The sequence below is a fragment of the Cenococcum geophilum genome (genome assembly GCF_001692895.1).
Source record: "Cenococcum geophilum 1.58 unplaced genomic scaffold K441scaffold_4, whole genome shotgun sequence".
NCBI classification, from domain to species: domain Eukaryota; kingdom Fungi; phylum Ascomycota; class Dothideomycetes; order Gloniales; family Gloniaceae; genus Cenococcum; species Cenococcum geophilum.
In genome coordinates this window covers 1605113-1630279 of record NW_027137562.1, presented here as the reverse complement: position 1 = coordinate 1630279, position 25167 = coordinate 1605113, and the positions used below count along the sequence as shown (strand labels likewise).

Here is a 25167-nt window from a genome sequence, read left to right as displayed (position 1 = left end):
TAACGACTAAGTAAGAAGTTAGACTATATCAGACTAGGACCTTTTAAAATTATGTAGAAAATTTTATTAGTTATATTTAAGTTAAATCTACCAGCTAGGATAAAGATCTACTCTATATAGTATATCGCAATACTAGAGCTAGTATATAGGAATGTTAAGCTACTAGTTTATAAAGCAGATATATATAGAGGACAAAAAGAGGACAAATAGCAAGTTTTAAAGATTGTTAGTTATAAGGACATTAACAATAAAATATAGTACGAAGTAAAGTAGATAGGCTATAATAAGACTACCTAGGAGCCACTAGAGAATTTAAAAAACGCTATAGGAAAGGTATAGGAGTATTAGAAGAAAAAAGGTTAGATAATATTAATAAAGAGGAATCGCTAAAGAATAAGTTACCTAAGGGGGACCTAGGAAGAGCGACTGCCAAACTACTTAGAGTTATTTCCTTCTCTATTAGAAGAGAATCTGTTCTTTTATTGCTAAGTTCCTATAGGCCTTATTCTATAAGTTTCTACTCTTTAGAACAAACCTTTTTACAAACACGTTAAAGACGCTAAACTTTCACAAAGGTAGACTGCTAAGCCTTAAGGGCACAAGCAGATTCTTTAGATTGATGATAGGCTTCCGCCAGTACTACGGCAAGATTGCCCTTAAGTTTTTCTGCCTTAAACTAAACATAAAACCCTAAGATAGATTAATTAGGGAATAAGACAGCTCTTTAGAATAATTAAGCGCGTATATTTAATATTAGACATAGAGCGTATATTACAAGACGATCGGATATTCGCCTTAGTACACTCTAAATAAGAGGAGGGTTACTAGGACAAGGGACTCACTAACGTAATACAAACTAACCCCTCCTTCGCACAACGAGAATATAGAGATAGTATTATTTTACTAAGAGATAATATTATAGTAATGGTATGAGACCGGTAAGCTATAGAAGAAGAAGAAGGTGCTTTAGGCATTATAAGTAATAATATTAACCAAATTAATTAGACGGATATTATACCTCTAGTAAACAACCTAGAGATGCTAGGTATCTTTAAGGACGAAGATAGAGAGGAGGGAGATAGTATTATAAACGCTTTAAGCACAATGTTATAACTATTTAGAGAGAAGTCGGAAGAAGCTAGTTAGTTAATATAGGCACGGTCTAGAATAAAACCCGTGGAACTATATAACGAGGAATGGTAAGCAGAGTCACGTAATGTAATCTATATAATCTGTATAATCTATAAGATCTATTACAGAGCAAATAGAGTAGATAGAGTAGATAGAGCAACGACTTTCTTAGGAGTACGGTTGTGTATTTAAGGACCCTCGGTCCCTACCTAGATAGTTCCTTCCTTATAGTAATTCTTAGAATATAATTGGAGTTAATCTATTAGGCAACCACTCCACTAGTTATTATTACGTTATTAACTTACTTGTAATACCTATATACCTAGCCTATTAACAAATCCACCGTAGTTCCTGCTACAAGGTTTTGTTACATCTACCCTATATAGTATATCGTAATACTAAAGCTAGCGTATAGAAATATAAAGCTATTAGTTTATAAAGTAGATATATATAGAGAATAAAAGGAAGATAAATAGTAAGTTTTAAAGATCGTTAATTATAAGGATATTAATAATAAAATATAGTATAAAGTAAAGTAAATAGGCTATAATAAGACTACCTAGAAGCAACTATAGAACCTAAAGAAGGCTATAGGAAAGGTATAGGAGTATTAAAAGAAAACGGGTTAGGTAATATTAAGAAGGAGCTAAAGATAAAGTAATTAGTTAAAGGTAATAAATAAGCTAGAATATTTAGGGGATCCACTACTAGCGTATAAACTATTTCCGCCTCTTCTTAATTAGAATCCTTTTTAGCCTTCCTTACCTTAAGCTTAGAGAGACCTTATTTTACTAAACGTAACTCCTTAAAATACACCTTTTTATAAACCTTTAATAAATAAGACAACTAAGTATAAGTATTAAGTTAAGCCTTTAAGGCCTAAGACGCCTTATTAAAATAACATTAAACCTTAGTAAGGGCCTTAGCTAACTTACTCTTTAGTTTTTTAGCCGCTACTAATACGTAAACCCTAAGGTAAATTAGATAAGGAATTAAAAGGTTATTAAAAATAATAATATATATATACTTAATATTAAAAACGGATTAAATATTATAGGATAATTATATATTCGCTTATATACACTTAGCGTATAAAGAAGGTTAGCAACTAAATAAAGCTATAATTATAATATATATTAACTTCTTCTCTATATAATAAGAATAGGATAGTATAACTTTACTAAGTAAAAAAATTAATATTACTAGCTAGTTATAATAATTAGACATAGAGGATTTAATAAAAGGTATTAGAAATAATAAAGGTTATTAAATTAAAGATAGGAATACTATACCTCTAATAAATAACTTAAAGATAAGAGATATCTTTAAAGATAAAGATAAAAAGGAGGGAGATAGTATTACGGACCTTATATTAGCAGTAGTTATACTACTAAGAAGAGATATAAATAGGTTAGTTAAAATAGTATAAAAGGCGCTAAAACTAATTAAGCTATAGAATAAAAGGTAATTAAGTTATATAGCTAGTTATATTATAAGTTTAGAATATAAAAATATAATATACTAACGTACTAACGTATTAATATACTTAGTACATTTCTTAGGCGTAGTATTATATATTTAAAGAACCTTAATCTCTACCTAGATAGTTCTCTTCTTTATAGTAAATCTTAAAATATAATTAAAGCTAATCTATTAAGCAACTACTCCACTAGTTATTATTATGTTATTAACTTATTCTTACCTATATACCTAGCCTATTAATAAGTTTACTGTAGTATTTCCTATAAGGCTTTATTATATAGCTTGATTAGTTCTAGCGCCTTTTATACTATTTTAACTAACCTATTTATATCTTCTTTTAGTAGTTATACTACTACTAATATAAAGTCCGTAATAGTATATATATATAGATATCCTAGTTAGTTATAAGCGGTTATAAATAATTCTCAAACGAATAAATAATAAATAATAATAGGTTTAGCGATATTGAAAAGCGAATAAGCTATATAGTAACTGCGTTTAATATTCGCGAATATTATAGGAGGTTTTAGTATTATATATTACTTAAATAAACTGTTACGGAACCCCACCGTAGGGGCCTCCATAGGAGAGCCCCGTGCTCTTGTGTATACCTCGCGTATAGCTTATATTAGCTACGCGTAGGTATATTACCTCCTTACGCCCTCGACCCTTACGATCGATCGCGTAATATCTTGTAGACTCCTTAAATACATACGCTCTATAGCTACTGCCCTCGTTCCATAACATTATATTGCGCCTTTTTACTACTAACGCTTAGCCTATAACTAATTCTACGTCTTTATAATACTATAGACGCTGCTAAAAGTAGCGTATTTATAAATTACCTTACTTTATACTTCTAAGGAACCTATAATAATAAGATAATATTCCTTACTAGCTATTATATTAAACCTAAAGAATAATCTAATACCTACACTTAACCTATAACGCTAATTAATCCTAAGAGAATTCGATTTATTAGCCCTAACCCCTAAGGAGATAGACACCAATAATGTCTTATCTTTTATTAACTATATAACTACAGATAAGCAAATAGAAGGGCTATTACCTATTAAAATCGAAATATAAGACGCTGAGACGTTTGCAAAAATGGTAGCACGAGACCCTAATAAATACTACCGCCTTTTATAGAACTACTACCTAAAGCTTATATAAGCTAAGATGCGTACTACCTAAGATTATAATATTATCCAAGACCTATAAGCTTGTAAGGCGCTCGCTAATAACACACGTTAAGAAACTAAAGATAACCTCTATGTGTCTAAACGCGACGTCTAATAGTTCAAGAAGAATAAAATTATACTAATTGCTACAGTTACTAAAAAAGAAGGCATAATTAAATACCTATAATCTTAGCTTAATAAGCACATTTGTAATAATACTAGACACTTTTTTACTATATATAACGCCACCTAAGTCTTTATACCCCCAGCAACTTCACCTACTTAACGTTTAATAGAGGGTTAGCGCTAAGCAGCTTTACCTAATAGAAACCCCTACTAAAGCAGCGATAATAAAAGCTATAATAATTGGACCTAAACTGCTACTATAGGATCTAATATACGCTACCTTAATCCCCTAATCTTTTAAGGAGATCGTAAGGAATATAGCTACTAGAAGATGCAAATCCGCGAGAAACTAACTTAGAGCGCCTACCTTTTTCCTATAGAAGATACTAAGATTGGCTATATTATCGGGCGAATAAAGGGTATACTATTTAATAGACTCTTCGCTTAATAGGAGACTAGTAGCCCTTAGAAGTAGCAGTCTTACTAAAAAGTCCTTAATAATCTTAACCTAATATACCGTAATTATAACCTACTAGCTACTAACCGAGCTAAACTACGTGTCCTAAAGATAAGCCCTACTAAATTATTTAATAAGTTCTATATTAAATTTTAGGAATACACTGGAGCCCTTACCTAAGATAATACTAAAGACTAGGAGGATCTCCTTAAAAAAGTTACTTATTGCCTTAGTTACGCAGCCGCTAGCTATAACTATAATAATATTTATAAGATAGTAGCAGCCCTATAGAAGATTAAACGATAACTAAATTAGATTACTATTACTAACCCTTACTTAAAGACCTTTTTATAGAAGCCCTCTGGGCCTACTAAACCTATATATACTAAGCCACTAACGCCTACTACCTTAGGTGCCACTAAAGCTAATATTAACCTCTCTATACTAACCTTTCCGTAAAAACTCCTAAACAGAGAGTGCGAGCTACTTTGGAAATTAGGATGCTGCTATAAATGCTATTAAGAAGGCTATTATTGTAATAACCTAAACTACCTAATAGCTAGGTTTAGTACCTGCCGCCTAATACCTAACCTAATACCCTAAATACCAAATACGTTGCTACGCGCCACTACCGTATAAGACAAAAATGTAGTAATAGTAGTAGAATTAGATACGGAAACAGAAAACGCTAAGTCCTAGCCCTAAGTCGCGGGTTAGGACGCCCTAATAATAGAGGGATCTATATATCGGCCTACTTAGTAGATAACTTAGTAAAGATAAACGGATGGAAATAGATAGTTTTACCTATAATAGGAACTACTACTATAAAATAATATAAAAGCCGTTCTATAATTAACTGCGGAGCTACTAACTAATTTATAGATACCTAACTTATGCGTACTTATAACCTACCTACCTTACCCCTTACTAAAGCCCGCGCCCTATAACTCGCTAATAGTAGTTATACCGTATAGAAGATTACCTATATAATATAACTCTATTTAGACATAAACGGGCACTAGGAAGAGCTTTAGGCCTATATTACACTACTTACTAACTACCCTATTATCTTTAAAATAAGCTAGCTTAAATAACATAACCCCGCGATTAACTAGGGAAAGAGAGAAGTAACCTTTAACTCCAAATACTATAGAGAGACTTACCTAGGACATAGCCTAGCCGCCTCTATTTACTTACTAGGATATTAACCTAAGAAACCCCTTATTACCCCACCTACGACTAACTACTACTACGTAAGTGCCGCGGCCTTCTACCGTATAGTATATAGGAAAGGCTAGACTGTTATTACAGCTTCCTAATTATAACTATATAAGCTTAATAAAGAANAGNANTANNTCCTNTATAGTAATANGATAGANATAGTTAACCTTNTAGAAGATAACGCCCCTNCGNAACTCTATAGACTTTTACCTTTAGACTTTAAGAAGTTTATAAAACTTAAAAAAGGACTTACTAATAAAGAACTTAGTAAGCTCCTTCCTAAGAGGTACCACGACTTTATTAATATATGCTTATAAAAGGGCGTAAATATACTCCCCCTATATTAACCTAATAACTATACCATTAATATTAAATAAGGAAAAACGCTACCTTATAAGAGACCCTACTTAATATTAAAAGACGAACTTCTAGTTATAAGAAAGTATATTAACGAGTACCTTAATAAAGGGTTTATTCGTCCCAGCATATTATTAGTAGCCGCCCCTATTCTTCTCGCTAAGAAGTTAAAAGGAGGTATTTAATTCTACGTTAACTATAGAGGACTTAACGCTATTATAATTAAAAACTAATACCTAGTACCGCTTATATGGGAGACCCTTAAGCGGCTTAGCTAAGCCAAAATCTATACTAAGCTTGATATTATTGCCGCCTTTAATTATCTTTAAATACGGGAAGGTAACAAATAAAAAACCGTATTTATATCGCGCTTTGGCCAATTTAAATATACCGTTATACCCTTTAGCGTATATAACGGCCCAGGCACCTTTTAAAGCTATATTAATAACGCCTTATAGGACTACCTTAATAACTTCTGCTCCGCGTACCTAGACAATATACTTATTTATAGTAATAACCCTTTTAAGTATACTAAACACGTTTAAAAGGTCCTACAGCGCCTTAGGGACGTAGGACTTTATATTGACTTAAAGAAATATAAATTCTTAGTTATAGAAGTAAAATACCTTAAACTAATTATTACTACTAAGAGTATCCGTATGGACCCTAAAAAGGTATATATAATTACTAAATAGTAAGCCCCTAACTGCATTAAGGACGTATAAGCCTTCCTTAATTTTACTAACTTTTATTAGAAATTTATATACAACTTCTTAGGCGTAGTAGTATTACTTACAGCAATAATATAAACGAAGGGCCTTTTTATAAAAGGAAGAAAAACGCACCTACGCTTTACCTAGACGCCTAAATGTAAGAAGGCGTTTTAAGACCTTAAAAATGCCTTTACTAAAGTACTTATCCTAGCCTACTTTATACTAGGATAACAACTCTATCTTAAAACCAACTCCTTAGACTACGTTAATACAGGCGTCCTCTCCTAAATAGGTAATAATAGTTTCCTTTACATAGTCGCATTCTACTTATCTAAGCTTATATTATAAGAGTGTAACTATAAGATCTATAATAAAAAACTCCTTATAATTATATAAGCGTTTAAAGAATTCTAACTAGAACTTTTCTTAGTAGAGCCTAACTAGCTAACTAAAGTCCTTACGGACTATTACAACCTTAAGAACTTTATAACTATAAAGTAGCTAAACTAACGCTAAGTATATTAGAACGAGTTCCTCTCTAGTTTTAACTTTAAAATTATATATAGACTAAGAGTATAAGGTACTAAACCTAATAGCCTAATACGCCGCTCGCAAGACCTTCCTTAGTCTAAAGATAACCCCTATAATTAGTTCCAATAATAAAAAATTCTAAAAGTACGAAATTTGGCCCTAGGTATACTACCTATAATAGAGCTAACTGTATCTTAGCTTTATACTATAGAACTAGAATTACCTCCTAAAATTAATAAGCTTATTACTATAGTATATAACACCTCTGTTAACCTATTACTATATTAACTTATTACCGTAAAGACTGCTAGCGCCTATACTCTACCTACTAACCTTTAAAGCTTAGGCTAGATTAATATAACAGCCTTAAAAGTAAAAGAGAATAGGCTTTATTATAGAGGTCGCCTATTTATCCCCAACTTAGAAAATCTATAACGGCAACTAATCTAAATGGCCTACGACCTCTAATTAAGCGGCTACTTAGGTAAAGAAGGAACCTATAAGCTTCTTAGCCGATACTACTTCTAGCCAAAAATAATAGACTTAATTAAACGCTTTATAGGCGCCTGCTATGGTTATAAGTACGCTAAGACCTTTAATATAAAGTACTAAGGACTATTATACCCTCTACTAGTACCTATATAATAATGGGCAGATATCGTTATAGATTTCGTTATTAACCTACTACCCTATAAATAATACGGCCGTACCTATAAAAACATCCTTATAATAATATACCGACTTATAAAAGAGCACCACTACGTCCTAACTAAAGGTGTAGCCGTTAGCGATGTTACTAACGCCTTCCTTCGCGAAGTCTACCGACTACATAGGTTACCTAACTCGATTACGTCCGACTAAGGTATATAATTTAACTCCGATATATAGAGACGAATCTACTAATACCTTAGCATCTCCGTTAAGATATCTATATCCTTTTACTATAAAACTGCTAGGCAACTAGAAAACGCTAATACTAGTATAAAAGCGTACTTATAATAAGTAGTCGCCTATAGTTAAGATAACTAGGTAGATTACCTCCTACTAGGTAAATTCGCAGCAAATAACTACGTCTTAACTACTATAGGACTTACCCCGTTCTTTATAAATAAGGGTTATTACCCCTAATCTAGTATAAAGCCACCAGAACCTATTAATAAGAAACTATTACGGCACTGTCCTGACGCGTACTATCTCGTACTGTCTTATACTGTCTCGTACTGTCTCGTACTATTTCCTACTGTTGGCTAGCCCACCACTAGCGCCTTGGCGGCTGCCATTACTATTTATATACAATACCCCCTTTTACCTCCTCCTCCTCTTTATACCACAATGTAGTTATTTAGCCTATTAGCATTATAGCACTGTGACAGTTTGTGGTATCTCCTCTTGCGCCCCGTCGCGATCTTTATTTTCCCTAGTCTACTGTCTCCGTTTTCCCAGTATAATCGCAACCCAACGCGACTAAAAATACCGTACTACAGTCCTAGACAATCTCAGTACAGTCCTAGATAATCTCAGTATTGTCCTAGATAATCTTAGCATTATAGCCAGCCTTATAAATTTTAATTACCCTGCCTAGATCCCCCGAAATAGGTAACCAGAATACCCCGTCGGCGAACACACGCGAAGCGCTCGCCCGCCTCTTTAACACCTCCTATACTAATATTGCCTGGACAATTAGGAGTGGTCCGGAGTACCCTAAGGACCTTAATATGGTAGGAATATTTTAGCACCTCTCTATATATATAACCTTTTTAACTAGCGTTAAGAGCGGTTTCCAAACAGTCTATAATAAAGGCCGGACTATAAAGTCCTAACTTAAAGAAGCTCAGCATAGAATTAACTCCCTTAAAATATTTAAACTACGTATAAAGTAATATAAATAGCAAGCTTCGGCATATACTAAGACTATATAAAGCCTAAGCTCTTAGATTACTACACTTACCCAAACCATTACCGATAAGAACACCGCTACTAGCTCTCTTCCCCTAGCTAAGCCCCATAGAAAAAAGCGTGAAGTAAAAGACCCTACCCTATTTAATGGTAAGGGATCGCCAACTAAAAAGTAAGAAAAATTTAAAATATGGGAAATAAAGATCTAAGGCGTTTTCTATAGAGATGTAAAGTGCTTTAAGACCCCAATAGACGAAGTCCTCTATATATTAGATATGCTAACAGATAAGGCTTATAACTATGTTAAGCATGGCCTTAATATACTACGTATACACCCAAATAACCTAAGTAAATAGGCCTTCTCTAACTAAGAGTCTATGTTTGCGTATATAAAGAAGTACTATAAGACTATAGATATAACCCAAGCGGCTAAGAACAAATTAGATACCTTAAGCTAAGGCAAGCGTAATTACTGGTCCTAGAAAGCAGAGCTTAATAAGTTAATAATTAAAGTAAATAAGACTGAGGAATAAAAGGTAGATCTGCTTAGGAAGAATATTTCATCTAAAATAAAGGACTTAGCCCTTACCCTTAGCCGTAAAATTAACGATGCTGACTATAAGGGCTAAAGTAAGTAAATAGACGTATTCGCCTATAACCTATAGAACTACGCCCACCATACTAAGCTAAATACCGCTAAGCTAAGTACCGCTAGCGGCTATTAACCTATACTACCTAATAATAACACCTTAGCACTAGCACTATAGAATGACCCAATGAACCTTAACGCCATTAAATTCAGCGGTGGTAGCAGTAGCCTCCCTGACAACGTCTGAAGACATTATATAGATAATAGACTCTGCCTAGTATGTGGTTAACCTGGCCACTAAAAAGATGCTTACGACCCCAAAACAAACCTAAATCCCCTTCTAATGCTACCGCACTAACCCCTTCCTAGCCGCGGAGGATTCTTTAGCAGAGGGATTAGTAACTAAAGCGACAACCGTAGATAGGGACGTGGGTTTAGACACAGAGACCTACCCCCGCAATTCCCTTCCCCAATACAGCCCTAGCCAATAGTCCCGTATATAAACTACGGATAAGTGCTTCGTGCTACTACTAACCGTAAGACCGGCTATGTCCTTAGCGAAGTACCCCCTAGCATATACACACCGTTGGAGACCAATATATTAGGATACACCAGCTAAAACCACAGTTATTAGCTAAGCCCCACAATCTAGTTATTAAAAGACTAACCCTTAGACTAAGTTACCTCTAAGGGTTAGAACCATATAGGGAGGAGGATAAAAGGATTAGATCTATACTACTAGATTAGTTAGACCTTATTTTAAGCTAGCTACTACTTAACCTTAGAATAGCAAATAATAATAGGAATGCTATTCTTATTTAGATCTACCTTTCCTTACTACGCAACCCACTCCTATAAGTCTTTATTGAAATAATAAGCCTTATTAATAGTAGTAGTATAGCACTAGCGTTTACAGACGAAGACTTGCTTGTAAAAAAGCATAATATTATAATAAAAAGACTCCTAGTCCTAAAACTACTCCGCCTTACTAATGGACTTCCATCTAGCTTTATTACCCACTACTTTATAGCAAGAATGACAATCGGCCACTATATAGAATCTATACTCTTCTACGTTACGAAGTTATTACCCTTAATACTAGTAATTCTTAGAATGCCCTGGCTTAAAAAGCATAACCTAAAACCAGACTTCCCTACTCTAAAGCTTAAATTTAACTCCGATTACTGTGCCTATAACTATCTCCCATGGTATATTCCTAACTATAACTAAGTAGCACTACGCGGACGCATCGTATAACCAACGCTTAGATACCGTTAGCTAATAGTAAAAGAGGTGTCTAACACTAGTAAGCTAATATACGCAGTAAATGAAGCAGAGATTCTGGAAGACTAGACTACCGCCCTGTTTCTAAAAAAATAAATATCGCTAGAACTATAAGTCCCCTATATACACCCGCTTAACCTAGGTTAGCTAATAAAATACCTAACTTTAAGTTATCTACCGTACGTATATATAACCGCACGTATAATAGCTAAGGGCGTTATAGCTAAGACCGAAACCAGAGCAATTGAGACCTCCCCCCTGCAACGCCTAACCTTATATCCGTCTCCCACGCGTACCGTACAAGGCCGCCGCCTCGTTTCTGCCCCCCTAGGCCAATTAAGCCGTGCTAGCTTAGCTATAACACCGGAGAACTAGACACGCCCTAACCTAGACGACATTAAATGCACTTATGCTATTAATTTTACCTAGTTCTATAAATAAAAAGGTATAAAGGTAATGAGGATCTATATAGCGGAGCTAGTAGAACTAGTAAAATAAGAAGAACACTAATAGCTACTTAAGGAGCTACCTATAGGCCTAATAGAAGTACCAAACCTATTAGAAAGGTCTTTCCGCCGGCTAATGGAAGGCGACTATACAATAGAGGAAGCCTATAAAGTGCTACCCCCTTATTTCTATAACTTCCTTAAGATAAACCTAAAAACTAAGTCCGAGTTTCTACGCCGGAAGATAGTTGATATTGATGTTGAGAAATTCCTAAAAGGCAAACTAGGATTAACCCGCAAGGATATTTTATAAAGCTCACTAATATATTAAACACTTCCTCCCTAAAAACGTAGATAAGCTGCCCCCTTACTGACTATGGGACCATAAAATTAAGATTATACTAGGAAAGTAGGCCCTATACTATAAAAACAGACCACTTTTACCCGCTAAACTTAGCTGTGTAAAGAAGTAGATTGACAAGATGCTGGATAAGGGTTTTATCCGCGAATCGACCTCACTAGCCGCCGCACTACTCCTCCTTATAGCGAAACCTGGTGGTAGTATATAAATCTACTATAACTACCGAGGCCTAAACACAGTTACTATTAAGAACCGATACCCACTGCTACTAGTCCGCGAGACACTTGACGCACTCTATGGTGCTAAGTACTTTACTAAGCTTAACGTAATTACTGCGTTTAACTAGATCCGGATCGCGGAAGGCTATAAGTGGCTTACAGCATTTATTACCCGGTTTGGACTCTATAAGATACTAGTTATACCATTTAGTCTCTATAACGCGCCCGCCACGTTTTAAAACTATATTAATTATATTTTATATAACGCCCTTAACGACTACTGCACTGCGTATCTTAATAATGTTTTTATCTTCTTAAAAACACGCGCCAAGTATATAAAATACGTAAATAAAATTATCCAGAGACTTAGTAATGCTAGACTCCAGATTAACATTAATAAGTCTAAGTTTTATGCTACTAAAACAAAATACCTTAGCTTAATTATCTTAATTAACGGCATAACTATGGACCCTAAAAAGGTGTAGGCCTTACAGGAATGGAAGGACCCGACATTAGTTAAGGAACTACAGCAATTTCTTAGCTTCGCGAACTTCTACCAATGATTCATTTAAGGCTATTCTAAGGTAGTTAAGCCCATAACTAGGCTATTAAAAAAGAGCATTAGCTGGCTATAGGGCCCTAATTAAGCATAGGCATTCCAGACCCTAAAAATAGCGTTCACTATAGCATCGGTCCTAGCGTATTACGACTACATAAAGAAGACTATAGTAGAGACAGACGCCTCGAACTAGGCTTTAGGTGGAGTGCTCTATTAAGCCAATAAAAGTAATAAGCTTAAGCCAGTTACATTCTTCTCTGCTAAACACTTAGCTCCTAAATGCAACTATAAAATATACGATAAGGAGCTCCTAGTAATTGTTAAGGCACTAGAAAAATGGCGTCCCGAACTATAAGGAACTAAGCAGCCGTTTGAAATTATTATGGACTATAAGAACCTCTAGACCTTTATAATAACAAAACAACTAAACTAGCGTTAAGTCCGCTAGGCTAAGTTCCTTTCCTAATTTAACTTTGTTATTACCTATAGGCCTAATACTAAAGCCACAATCCTAGACGCTCTTAGCCGCCTCCTAGGCGTTGCACCTGCTAATACTAATGACGAACGTCTACGATACCGAGACCGCGTTGTCTTACCACTAAAGAAAGTTAACCCTACTATCCTAGAAGAACTACTAAGCGAATCCTAAGACTAGAGCATTAAAGACTTTATTATAGTAATAGACCCGGAGCCTAAGAAAAAACCCCTTAAGGAGCTTATTAAGAATGCCTATAAAGAAAACGAACTTACTAGGAATATGTTGGCTGCGCTACGCGAATAGGAAGACCGTAAAGCACGCCGTTGGCCTAAGTAGATTAGGAAGCTGCTCCGCTATAATAAATCCAAATGTTTAATTGTTAATAGCCTAATCTACTACAGGAATTAAGTATTTGTCCCTAATTTACCTAAACTCTGACTAGAGGTTATACACCGCATGTATAGTTTGGGCCCTGCGGGTTACCTAGGCCGCGTTAAGACACTAGACCTCCTTAATTGAACATATTAGTGGCTAGGTATTTTATAGTTTACGGCTACCTTTATAAAAGACTGCGCTCTCTACTTCCATATAAAGACCCCATGCTTAGCACCGCCCGGTTTTCTAAAACTACTAGAACTACTAGTCCGCCTGTAAACCGATATCTCCATTAACCACGTCGTCGACTTGCCTAAATGCCTTTATAACGGCAAAATATATAGATATATCTTTGTCGTTATTAACCACCTAACAAAGATAAGACACTTTATTCCTATTACTAGCCTAGATACTAAGGAGCTCGTTAAAGTATTTATCTACACTGTCTATAAGTTATACGGCGCTCTAAATACTATTATTTCTAATAGAGGCTCTTTATTCGTTTCCGACTTCTAGCGTCGCCTAAACTAGCGCCTAAAGGTAACCCTAAGCCCTAGCTCTGTATAGCACCCTAAAACGGATGGTTAAACCAAGATTGTTAATATAGTAATGAATAAGTACCTATGCGCCTTTATAAGCTTCACCTAAGACGACTGGGTAGATTGGCTCCCCCTTACTAAGTTTGCTATAAATAACCAGGTTAATAAGACCACGGAAATCTTACCGTTCTTTACCAACTATAGCTATAACCCACGTCTAGGCGTTAAACCAGTAGGCCCCTAGCTATTAGCCCTATCTGTATATGCAAAGAAGGAGTACCTATAAGCTAATACTATTACTAACCGCTTTGAGCGCATCTTAACCTAGCTTAAAGCCCTAGCTTGTATCTCCTAGCGATGATATAAAGATAACGCTAATATAAAACGAGACGAAGGTATAATATTTAAAAAGGATAATATAGTTATAGTTAGCCTTAAAAATATAAAGACTAACCAGCCTAAGAGGAAGTGGGATAATAACTAGGACGGACCCTAGCCCGTCCTAGCTGCCTATAGAGGAGTAGTTGTAGTTAACCTCCTAGACCACATCCGTGTTAATAAGTCTTTCCATACTTTAAAAGTCCGCCTTTAGTTCCCTAAAGAGATCTCTAGTTAAGCACGCATTAATAAAGAGGAACGTTATAATGTCACAGGCAGGATAGCTAAAAGGGATAATAACAGCAATATTACGGATAAGTGGGAATTTAAAAAGATCCTTAATGTATATAATGAACAAATAGACGAGCATAGCTTAATATACTGTATTAAATGGAAATATTATAATAAGAAAACCTAGGAACCTAAGAAATCCCTAAAAGGGTGCGAGCGCGCACTACTAAAGTTCTATAAACAACACCCTAAGAAGCTAGGACCCCTAGACTGGGTACAAGATAAGGGAGAGCCACGCTGAGGCCGTAGCCGACTATAAAGATAATTTATGGTGGTTAAGATCTCATGGAACTTCGACCGCCGGTTGAAGTTATCTAATTAGTCAGTTTTTTACCAAGAAGCGCCACGTGGTGGCGGTATGGAGTTCTGCCGATTTTATCTATTAAACTAACCAATTAAGATTTTCCATGCCCGGCATGGAAAATTGCTATTAGCTCGGTTAAGGGCGGTAAGCGGAAGTGATATCTTTGTAACGAAAATAGGTTACTTGTTCGGTTTAGGGACCAAACCTTCTAGGGAGGGGAGTACTGTCACGGCACTGTCCTGACGCGTACTGTCTCGTACTGTCTCATACTGTCTCGTACTGTCTCGTACTGTTTCCTAGCCCACCACTAGCGCCTTGGCGGCTGCCATTACTATTTGTGTACAATACCCCCTTTTACCTCCTCCTCCTCTTCATACCACAATGTAGTTATTCAGCCTATTAGCATTATAGCACTGTGACAGAAACTGCCATATAGAAAACGCCTTAAGACGCTACTTACCGACTAGTATACAGACCGTATAAAAAATCTACTTAACTACTATAAGGGAGAAATAGCCTGGGCTTAAGTAAAGTAGGCCTACTTTGCTAACTACTATAAAACACCACTACCGGAGATGCGTGTTGGCAACTAGGTATAGCTAGATATATATAATATCTCTATATAAAGGCCTATAAAGTCACTTAATTATAAGAACCTCGGCCCCTATTTAATTAAATAAGTTATTAATAGGGGAGCCATATATAAGCTAAAACTCCCACCTATTCTAGCCACCCGTGGAATATAGCCTATATTTCACCTATAGCTACTATACCTCTATTAGCCTAACCCCTTACTAGGGCAGATATAGCCTAAATCCCCACTAGTACTAATCTGAGATAAGAATAAAAACGAGAACCATAAGGTGTAAACCGTTAAACGAATTATTAACTCTAAATACTTTAGCAAAGGTAAAGGACGACGGCTCTATTATAGAGCTATATATATAGGATTTAATATAGATTAGCTAGAATAGCAACTATAGAAAGACTTCGAAAATGTAAAGGATCTAATTAGTAACTTTTACTATATAAACCTATATAAACCGGGCCTAAGCAGAGATTTTATACCCAATTCTCTATAGGAGCCCTTATAGAGTTAAACCATTATATATTACCACGTAAGGGCAAATTGCTGTTAGATTGTAGTAAAGTACGATTACGTGACCGGAATATTATTAAAATGTCTAGGAACTTCAACCGGCGGTTAAAGTTATCTAATTAGTCGGATTCTTAGATGCTAAGCCTTATTATATAATATTATTTTAAACCTTTAGTAATACCCCCCTTTCTTCTTTTTTATACCTTAAGTGTCCCTTTTATATATATATAGTAACCATAGCATCGCCGGAGCTCCGCCTTTATAGGAGGGGGGGTAGTGTTACGGAACCCTACCGCAGGGGCCTCCATAGGAGAGCCCCGTGCTCTCGCGTACACCTTACGTACAGCTTATGTCAGCTACGCGTAGGTATATCACCTCCTTACGCCCTCGACCTTTACGATTGATCGCGCAACGTCTTATAGACTCCTTGAATACATACGCTCTGTAGCCACTACCCTCGTTCCGTAATATAAACACTACTAAGCAATATATAGACGCTAATATATATTTTTTAAAAGGCCTATATTTAAGTTTTTAGCTAAATGTCTATAATAGGGGTGGAGTTATAAAAGATTACAGTTAGTGGATTTTGGTAGGTGGCTAAAACGTTACTTCTTTGGGCAGCCGTAAACCTAAACTATAGTAACGTGTTTGACCACTCCCCGGGCCATACTAGTCCTTAGGCCACCCTCAAAAAGTATATAAAATTAGCATTTCCGACCCCTAGCAATTTCAACAACTACTTGTTATTTTTGCTTATAGTTAGTAGTAATAAGTATTTATAATTTTAATATTCTTTTCTTAATTATAGACCTTTAACTTAAAGATAAGATATTTAAGTAGAGATTCTGGCCCGCGATATAGTGCCAAATTGTAACGTATCCCGCCTCTACGTCGCCATACGGCCAAAAAGACACAGAGTGCTTGCGAACTTGTTCGCAAGCGCGGCGGGATCTAATATATATACTCTTACACAAATGCTCGTCCACACAGAACGATAAACTGGTACGGCATATAAACTATATAACGGTATCTCATAGGCATAGATTCCAAAAAATTTAAATCTCGAGCGATTTTATTAAGTGGTTGTTGAAATTGCTGGGGGTCGGAAATGCTGATTTTACATACTTTTTGAGGGTGGCCCGAGGACTAGTGTGGCCCGGGGAGTGGTCAAACACGTTACACTTTATATCTGAAGCCATATTTAACTAACCCCTCGTCAGCATCCTATACCTTCGAACACATAGGTAAATAGGCATTTGTCCAGCCCGTCTACACTTAGCTCTGCTCCTGGGACACTCCAAGAAGCTCCTCTGAAAACAAGTTTAAAGAATAACACGAATTCCTACGCACAATGGAGCGCTCAGATACCCAAAACAATTTAGATGCTTTCGACACATCACCGGATGCCACCACAGACGATTTTGAATCCCAAAATTCCATGATTCCATCTGAAAAACTAGAGAACAAAATGCAACAGGAAACCGAAGAGATAATCAAAACAACGCCAAACGAAGCCGACCAGATCGATGCCATCGCCGCAAAACGAAACTGGTTCCGACCAGACCCCGACAACTACCCAACCTACGCAACCGTCAAAGCCTACATGGCCGGCACGCCCGATCCCGCCGCCGCCGTCGAAAAGCTAGCAGAACCCATCGACCAAGCGTACAGCACAGCAGACCACGGGCAGGCGATCAGAAACGCCGAAAACGTTGCCGCGAACCAACGACAGTACCACAACGCCGAAGACGCCAGGGAGTGGTGGGGCGAGCCGCTCCCCGCGGACGAAGTCCCCGCCGAAGACGACACGCAGCCCACGACCGAGGGCCTGCTGTGGGAGCTGTGGTACACCGTCCTGCACGTCGCCAAACAGACACCGTGGCAGGAGGACGCCGGTGCCGGCGCCGGCGCCGCGCAAGAGAAGCTCGTCGATCTAGTGCGAGCGCTCAAGGCTCGTCCCGACCCGCCGGCGCCGGCCAAGATGACCAAAGCGCTGCAGAACGACTGGATCTGGGCCTCGGGCACGCTCTGGAGCGAGCTGACCATGCTGGGACCGTCGACTCGAGAGTGTTGGAATGATGCGCCTGGGTGCGGGTCTGGCTTCTCCGTGCCAGAGATCCACGCCTGGGCGAATCTTAATGCGTTCATTGCACGCCTTACCCGAGCGGACCTGGCTGGGTTCTGGGTATACGCTATCTGGGCCATTCGAGATGCTCTGGAGGTGGAGCGCAAGGATTATGAGCCGGCGCATAAACCAGAGAGAGCGGCAAAGCTGCTGGATGCATATGTTCCGGCTGCTGCTGCTTGGATCATAGTCATGGGTAGAGAGCTGTGGGAGAAGGATGAAGATTTGACTCCGAAGAACCCAAACCAAGAGGACCCAGCCAGGGGAGGAGCCTTGTGGAAGGGGAAGAGTGCTTTTTGCAAGGAGCGGTGGGATCTTTGGGCAACTAGGTTTGAGGCTTTGAGTGGGATGGAGGATCTGATGACTGAAACGAGGGAAATCGCTGCTGAGATATTCGCGAGGATGGAAGAGATCAAACGAACCGCAGCACCATAGATCTATCACTGAGCTGCAAAGTTGACCCGATTGCGGACCTTTCATACCGATATGATGCATTGCACTTAAGGCACTTTTCGTGGTACAGGCAAAACTCCTTAGTACGATATGGCTTCTGCAGCCAAGCGTATCGTAATACCAATGGTATCGTTGTATTCAGGTTTTGTATGTAAGATACACCAAAAATCAAAATTATAGTATGTATTGTGTATCTACATGCGCGAAGCCGTAATTGGGCGACTGGCTCTACCAAAAAAAGAGGTGATTGCCACTTGCCTGCTGTTTTGAAGCCGTTGGTCTTAAATTTGATGATTGTGCCTTAATAGAGTTACAATAACCACCAGGCCTCTTCCGCTCTTGAGGCCTTACCCGCGAGGCAATTTGGCTAGATTAAGCTGCTTAAATTTATCGCTTAGTATTTCTGATATTAAGGATTGGTTAATTTTTTGACGGAGGAAGTTGCTTACCCAGCGAGTAACCTCCAATTGTAGTAGACCGGGGTGTTTTTGGTGGTAGGCGCGTATTTTCTGGCGTTTGAAGTCAGAGAATCCATGACGGCGTGGCCTCTCAGAATTTCGAGACCTACCCATAATCAATAAAGTAGAATCAAGTATGGAGAGTAAGATCTAAGGTTCAATTTGATAGATTTTAATCGTCGTGTGATGAAAGCTGATGGCTGAACTCGCGGTAAGGTGAGGCCAAATCCGACGAATTAAAACTGGTTATACCGATTTTGGTGGAGGCACCTAACGATATCGTCAAAAGTCAGATTATCGTTAATTACACCAAAAAAGGCTTGATCAGGGCGTGTAGATCGTAATACCAATGGTATCGTTATATACCCGGTATCGTACTAAGGAGTTTTGCCTGTAGAGTATGCTTCGGGACCTTATTTTTATTCATATTTACATCCTAAATTGCAGCCAATAAGGCTCCAACGGCCGCGATTTTACCCAATATTACACCCTCTGGTTTCGCTGTCCGCACCGCCGCCGCAGTCGATGATGCTCTCGTATATAAGGGACAGGTAAAACACCTTGTTTGAGTATAACTTATCCCTGGAGGAAGCGTTGTCGTTCCTACTGTTCCATCCGTGGCAGTCGTAACATTATATATAGCCGTCCCATGATTACACACAGCGGTACTCCATGTCGCATTGTATGGCCCTTGCATAAAGATGCCCGGGCCGCTGCAGCACAGCCCTGCCAACATATTCCCTAGACATCCACTATAGTATGGGTTCTGCGTTACACATGGTGCGAGAGGAAGGGAGTATATCAGCGTTCCGTTCGGACAGGAGCAGGTTCCATCACCAGAACAAGAGAAGCCGTTACTGCAACAGAAGCCTTCTTGAATTGCGTAGATGCCACTGCAAGGTATAGGAGGTATTACGGATGGTGTAGAATAGGCGATAGTGTAGGGCGGCGTGTAAATACTGGAGGGGGCGGTGGTGCAGTAGTCTTGGGCGTAAACAGTGGATATGAGGACGAGGGTGAGGAACGCATAGCTGGCTCTGGTAGCTTTCATTCTGTATTTTATCACTAACAATTAAACGGGAAAAGAGCGGGTATGCGTAAGTATATGCACAATCAGTAACAAAAGGACCAGAAATAAAGAATGTAGAGTGTCAATTGACCATTGTCTCGTCTATGTTGTGGCCTCGACGCGAGCAGTGAGGTTCGCTAAGCAAAATTCGCGATGTCACAGGAACTTTATCTCAGGTGCCTCAGCCGCTTCTCCAAGGAATTTGTGGCGTTGTATGGCCCCACTCTCCCGCCACAGCCCCACTCTGCCAACTCGTGCGAACTCCTGAGCCAATTAGCGGCGCGCACTAACTCCTGCGAACTCCTAAGCCAATAGAACGTCGCGCTACTCCCTAGCCCCCCTGTAACCCTAAAATTCCTCTATAAAGCGTTTAAGAGATTATAGGCGCGCATTTGCTATAAACCGGGCGCAATTTTTAATATATACTAACTTTAAGTAACTATAACGGGGTTAATATAGCGGCTATAGCTATGGTTCCTAATATAATTAAATTATAACATCCTCTATTAGTATATTCTAGTAAATTTAACTAGCTAATTAACGTATTAGGGGGTAAAGTATAGCCTTAAAGTTTAAAGACGCGTTTTTAAACCTGGTTACGCCTAACTAGCCTTATTAATACAGCAACCGTACTCTACTACTATAACTCTATTTACTACTAAACTTTATAAGGTACCTTTTATACCCTATTATAAACAGCTTACCTAATTATACTATACTTATACAACATTTATAGCGCGTTATTAGTTAGGTATACTCTTTTAGGGACTTTTATAAGCTTTTACAAACTCTTAGGCTAATTAAAAGAGCTTTTATAAACTTCTATAAACTCCTAGGCCAATTAGAAGAGCTTTTATAAACTTTTATAAACTCTTAAGCTAATTAGATAAGCTTATATAAGCCCTTAGGCTAAACTAGGTAGATGCCGAGATACGGGCCTAAACTAAAAAAGAAGAAGGGCGCTAATTATTAGGGTTAATGGCATAGATCTTAGGGTAGGGTAGTAGAGTTGCCTATACTATAATTATTAACTAATTGTGGTTCTATCCTAGAGACTTTATAGTTAATTTAAAGTCTAAGTATAAAGTAATTACTATTAGTTATTTAATAGGTAGGGTATATAGAGAATATACCATTTTAGTATAAGGTTGTTAGCCTTTACCTTTAGTAAATTCTTCTTTAAACCTATTTATAGCTTAAAGACTTTAAGCCGCGTAATAAGCAGGTGCGTACTCTACGTTAACTTATATTTAGGAAAAACGATACTCTTCTTATTGCCTATATAGGCTTTAATAAAAGTCTAATCTTCTATATATATTCTGTTCTTACCAGTAAGATTACTATTTAGATAATACTATTAAATAAGCTTGGCGGTAAGCAGTTAGATAATATTAAAAAGATAAATAGGTTTAATTTAGTTCTTATTAACGCTAAAATAAGAAGTTAGGAGAAGAATTGTTACGGACGCTTTAAGTACAATATTACGACTACTTGGAGAGGAGTCGGAAGAAGCTAGTTAGTTAATACAAGCACGGTCTAGGATAAAACCCATAGAACTATGTAACAAGGAATAGTAAGCAGAGTCACGTGATGTAATCTATATAATCTGTATAATCTATAAGATCTGCTATAGAGCGAATAGAGTAGACGGAGCAGATAGAGTAATGACTTTCTTAGGAGTACGGTTGTGTATTTAAGGACCCTTAGTTTCTACCTAAATAGTTCCTTTCTTATAGTAATTCTCAGAATATAATTAGAGTTAATTTATTAGGCAACTACTCCACTAGTTATTATTACGTTATTAACTTCCTATATTACCTATATACCTAGCCCATTAATAAGTCCATTATAGTTCTTGCTATAAGGCTCCGTTATACAATTACTACCTAGTTATAGTCTTAGAAGTCGAACAATATGCTACTAAAAGCAGCCACTATAACGGCATTAACAGCGGCAACTACTTTAAGAATAGGTAATAACACTAGTATAGTAAACACTAACTTACAGCAACCTATAATAGTAGGATAGTTATAAGAGATAGTTAACCGGTTAACGGAGAATAATATAATACTTAAAAATAGGATTAACGGGATAGGCGTAGCAAAGGTTAAGTTACTATTAATTAAACGATTCTTAGGGGAGAGATTAAAGCTTAAAGGATTTCTTACGTAAATATACTTTAAGGTTTTACAAGAAGGAGTAAAGCTAGTAACACCTATGGATTAAGTAGCGTACGCAGGATTATTCCTAACAGGGAGGGCACTTAAATAATTTAAACCCTATCTTACGGAAATATAAGACAATAGTATAACGACCACTAATTAAGAAGTACGATATATATTCTTAAGTTAGAACAGATTCGCGAAATAATTAATATAAATATTCGGGGACCTAAAAGCAATAATAATAGTAAAAAGGAAGCTTTAGGACCTAATATAGCGAACCTTAGCAATTAAGTATATAACGTAGTTCTAGACACTAGCTATATAGGTTAAGTGGAATAATAAAGCGCTTATAGCATAGTATAAACAAGGACTTAAGGTAAAAGTTTAAAATATAATTATTCTAATGGAAGATACAGACACCCTTAGGGAATTAATAGATTAAGTAATTAAGATTAATAATAGGATCTTCTAAAGGGAATAGGCTAAGAAAGGCTAGAATAGAGTTCTATAGTTATATAAGATGTAGAGTACGCAACAACTAAAGCTAAGTTAGAAACCATAGTATGGCGCAGAGCTAATAGACCTAAGTAGTACTAAAAAAACCCGTAAAAGATGGGGAAAACAACTATAAAAGCCTAGAAGTTAAGGATTAAGTAATTAAAGGACTAAGAAGTATAGGCTAAACTAAGGATCTTAATAGCAGAAGATGTTTAAGCGGGCTCTATAGTAAAAGCAATGGTTTAAAGATGGAGCTTATATAAATTACGGAAAATAGGATTATTTTGCTAGAAACTATAGAAGTAGTTAAAGTCACTATATAGTAAAGGGAATTAAATTAATAGTATATAATACACATATATAGAGGAATAATAGTGTACTATAAGGAATAAAAGAGTGTTTAATCTAAAGTTTTGCATTTTATTATAATAACACATGCCGAATTTATAAAGATGCTAAGTACGGCGTAAGCTATTAGCCATAAAAGCCAAAGTTAAAGGGACTTAAAGAAACTATAGAGTTAAAGGAAGAATAGGATTAACTCTATAAGCTAAATTAAGATATTATAGTAATATGCGAATAAAGATTAATAATAATAATAATAGAGTCGGAGTATTTATTAATTAATAGCGATAAGGGAAAGAAAGGAACTAACTAGGAGTATCTAAACCTTAATAACGTAATAGAAGTAGAGACTAAAACCGCTATAGAGCAAGGTTTAGTAACGGGCATTATAACACCATTAGATATAACATCCATCGCTTTATAAGATAGAAGGAGTAATATCTATAGGCAATTAAGCAAGTAAATAACTACTAATGCTAGCTTACCACTTAATAAAGGCGAAAGGCTAAAGGCTTAAGATTCTTAAGACAAGATAAAAAACGACTAAGATTCTTAAGATAAGATAAGGCATGCTTAGGGACCTATAATAGACAATAACCGATAGAGTAGAGTAACGGCTTAGTTTAGTAATATATAAATAAGCTTAGGATGGAGTTTCCTAAAGGTATAAGACTCTTAAAGTAAAATAAGTAAGATTTAAGACTCTTAAGACAAGATAAGAACACTAGTAAAGCCTAGTTAAACTAAGGCAGGAATATAGCTTAAGAAAGAAGCAAGTTCAGAATTAAAGAATCTAAGGGACTAAGAATTTGGAGTATAAATAAGGACACCCGTAAGTAAAAAGCAAGAGACTTCGCTATAGATTAGAGAATCTATAGTATAAATAGTAGTTAGACTAGGAGACAGATATATAGACCTAGAAGACTTACTAGAAGAACGTAGTATTTAGCCTAAAAATTAAAAAATTAATACCATAATTAAGAAGCAGAAAGACTTTAAGGATTTAGCTATAAGATATAGGCACTAAGAAACCACAAATAAATTTAGAGTAAGAATCATTATATAGTAGAAACTAAATACAAGATCTAATACTATAGGTTATATATAAGATAGAGCACCGGTATAAAAAATCACTAATAGGCTAAAAACAGGCACGCTAAAAGCTAAGTGGCTTACTAAACTAGAAGAAGAAGAGGATCTAGGGATTTTAACTAGGTTTAAGGAACGGTATATAAAAGGCTATTACGACGCAGTAATAAGAAGATACTTCTTTACAAATAGGCCGTATACACTCTAGTAGCTGTACTAAAGGTAGTATAGGCAAAGGCATAATGACGAGTAGGAAGACTTTTATATATAGTTAAATAAGAAAGTTACCCAGAACCACCCAATTACGGAAAAAGCAATAAATTATATTAAGGGGGCTTTAATTATAACGTTAAAGGATTTAAAGGAATAATTAGAGGACTAGAGAAGTAAAAGACGTATCTTAATACCTATAAATAAAGTTATAACATTTAGATTAATATAATAAAGGTTTAAACTTAAAGATAAAGATAAGCTAAGAGTTAACCTAAAGCACCTAGCGTACCACACGCTATTATGGATCGTATATATAGACAATATATACAAGATATACAAAAATCTAAAGAAAAAGAACCGGAAATACCCTATAAGGATATATTAGGCGCCAGATAAGCGATAGTATAGGAATACTAAGTATATACACGGCTAGCATCTAGTAAAAGTTTAGGAGTTAGGAGACTTAATACTTTAACTAAAAAGATTCCTTACGGAAAAATACTTAGACGGATAATAGTAGTGGGAATACCTAGAGAATATATATCTATAGTATATTAAGGATAAAAAACAAATAAAGCATTAGCTAAAGAATAAGTTAAGTATATAAGAATCTAGTAGCTAATAGTTAGGAAAAGTAAAGGCCTACAGGACTAGAGGGAGCTAGTAGTAGAGCCTTAGACCCTTAAAGGAATTTAAGGATAACACCTAAATTTATAAATTAAATAGTAAG

The 25167-nt window shown here is 36.5% G+C and overlaps 3 protein-coding genes across 3 annotated transcripts; 2 read left to right on the top strand and 1 right to left on the bottom strand.

The window, feature by feature from the left end:
• Positions 1-17490: 17490 nt before the first annotated feature.
• K441DRAFT_538325 (uncharacterized protein) lies at positions 17491-17913 on the top strand (the record flags this gene model as incomplete). The annotated part of the gene is made up of 1 exon (XM_067642521.1): positions 17491-17913. A coding segment is annotated over one exon (423 nt), but the record flags the coding sequence as incomplete, so codon positions are not given.
• A 64-nt stretch (positions 17914-17977) lies between these two features.
• On the top strand, positions 17978-18763 carry K441DRAFT_652696 (uncharacterized protein). The gene has a single exon (XM_067647403.1). It carries the CDS (start codon positions 18004-18006, stop codon positions 18580-18582), a length of 579 nt encoding a protein of 192 aa, XP_067508775.1. The 5' UTR covers positions 17978-18003; the 3' UTR covers positions 18583-18763.
• Positions 18764-18808: 45 nt separating this feature from the next.
• Positions 18809-19250, bottom strand: K441DRAFT_652695 (uncharacterized protein). The gene has a single exon (XM_067647402.1). The coding sequence runs from the start codon at positions 19170-19172 to the stop codon at positions 18948-18950; it is 225 nt and encodes a 74-aa protein (XP_067508774.1). The 5' UTR covers positions 19173-19250; the 3' UTR covers positions 18809-18947.
• Between the last annotated feature and the right edge of the window lie 5917 nt (positions 19251-25167).

What these genes read in the sequence shown, in the direction of transcription:
- K441DRAFT_652696 (XM_067647403.1), top strand. Translation starts at nt 18,004, where the DNA reads ATGACCAAAGCGCTGCAGAACGACTGGATCTGGGCCTCGGGCACGCTC.
- K441DRAFT_652695 (XM_067647402.1), bottom strand. Translation starts at nt 19,172, where the DNA reads ATGGGTAGGTCTCGAAATTCTGAGAGGCCACGCCGTCATGGATTCTCT.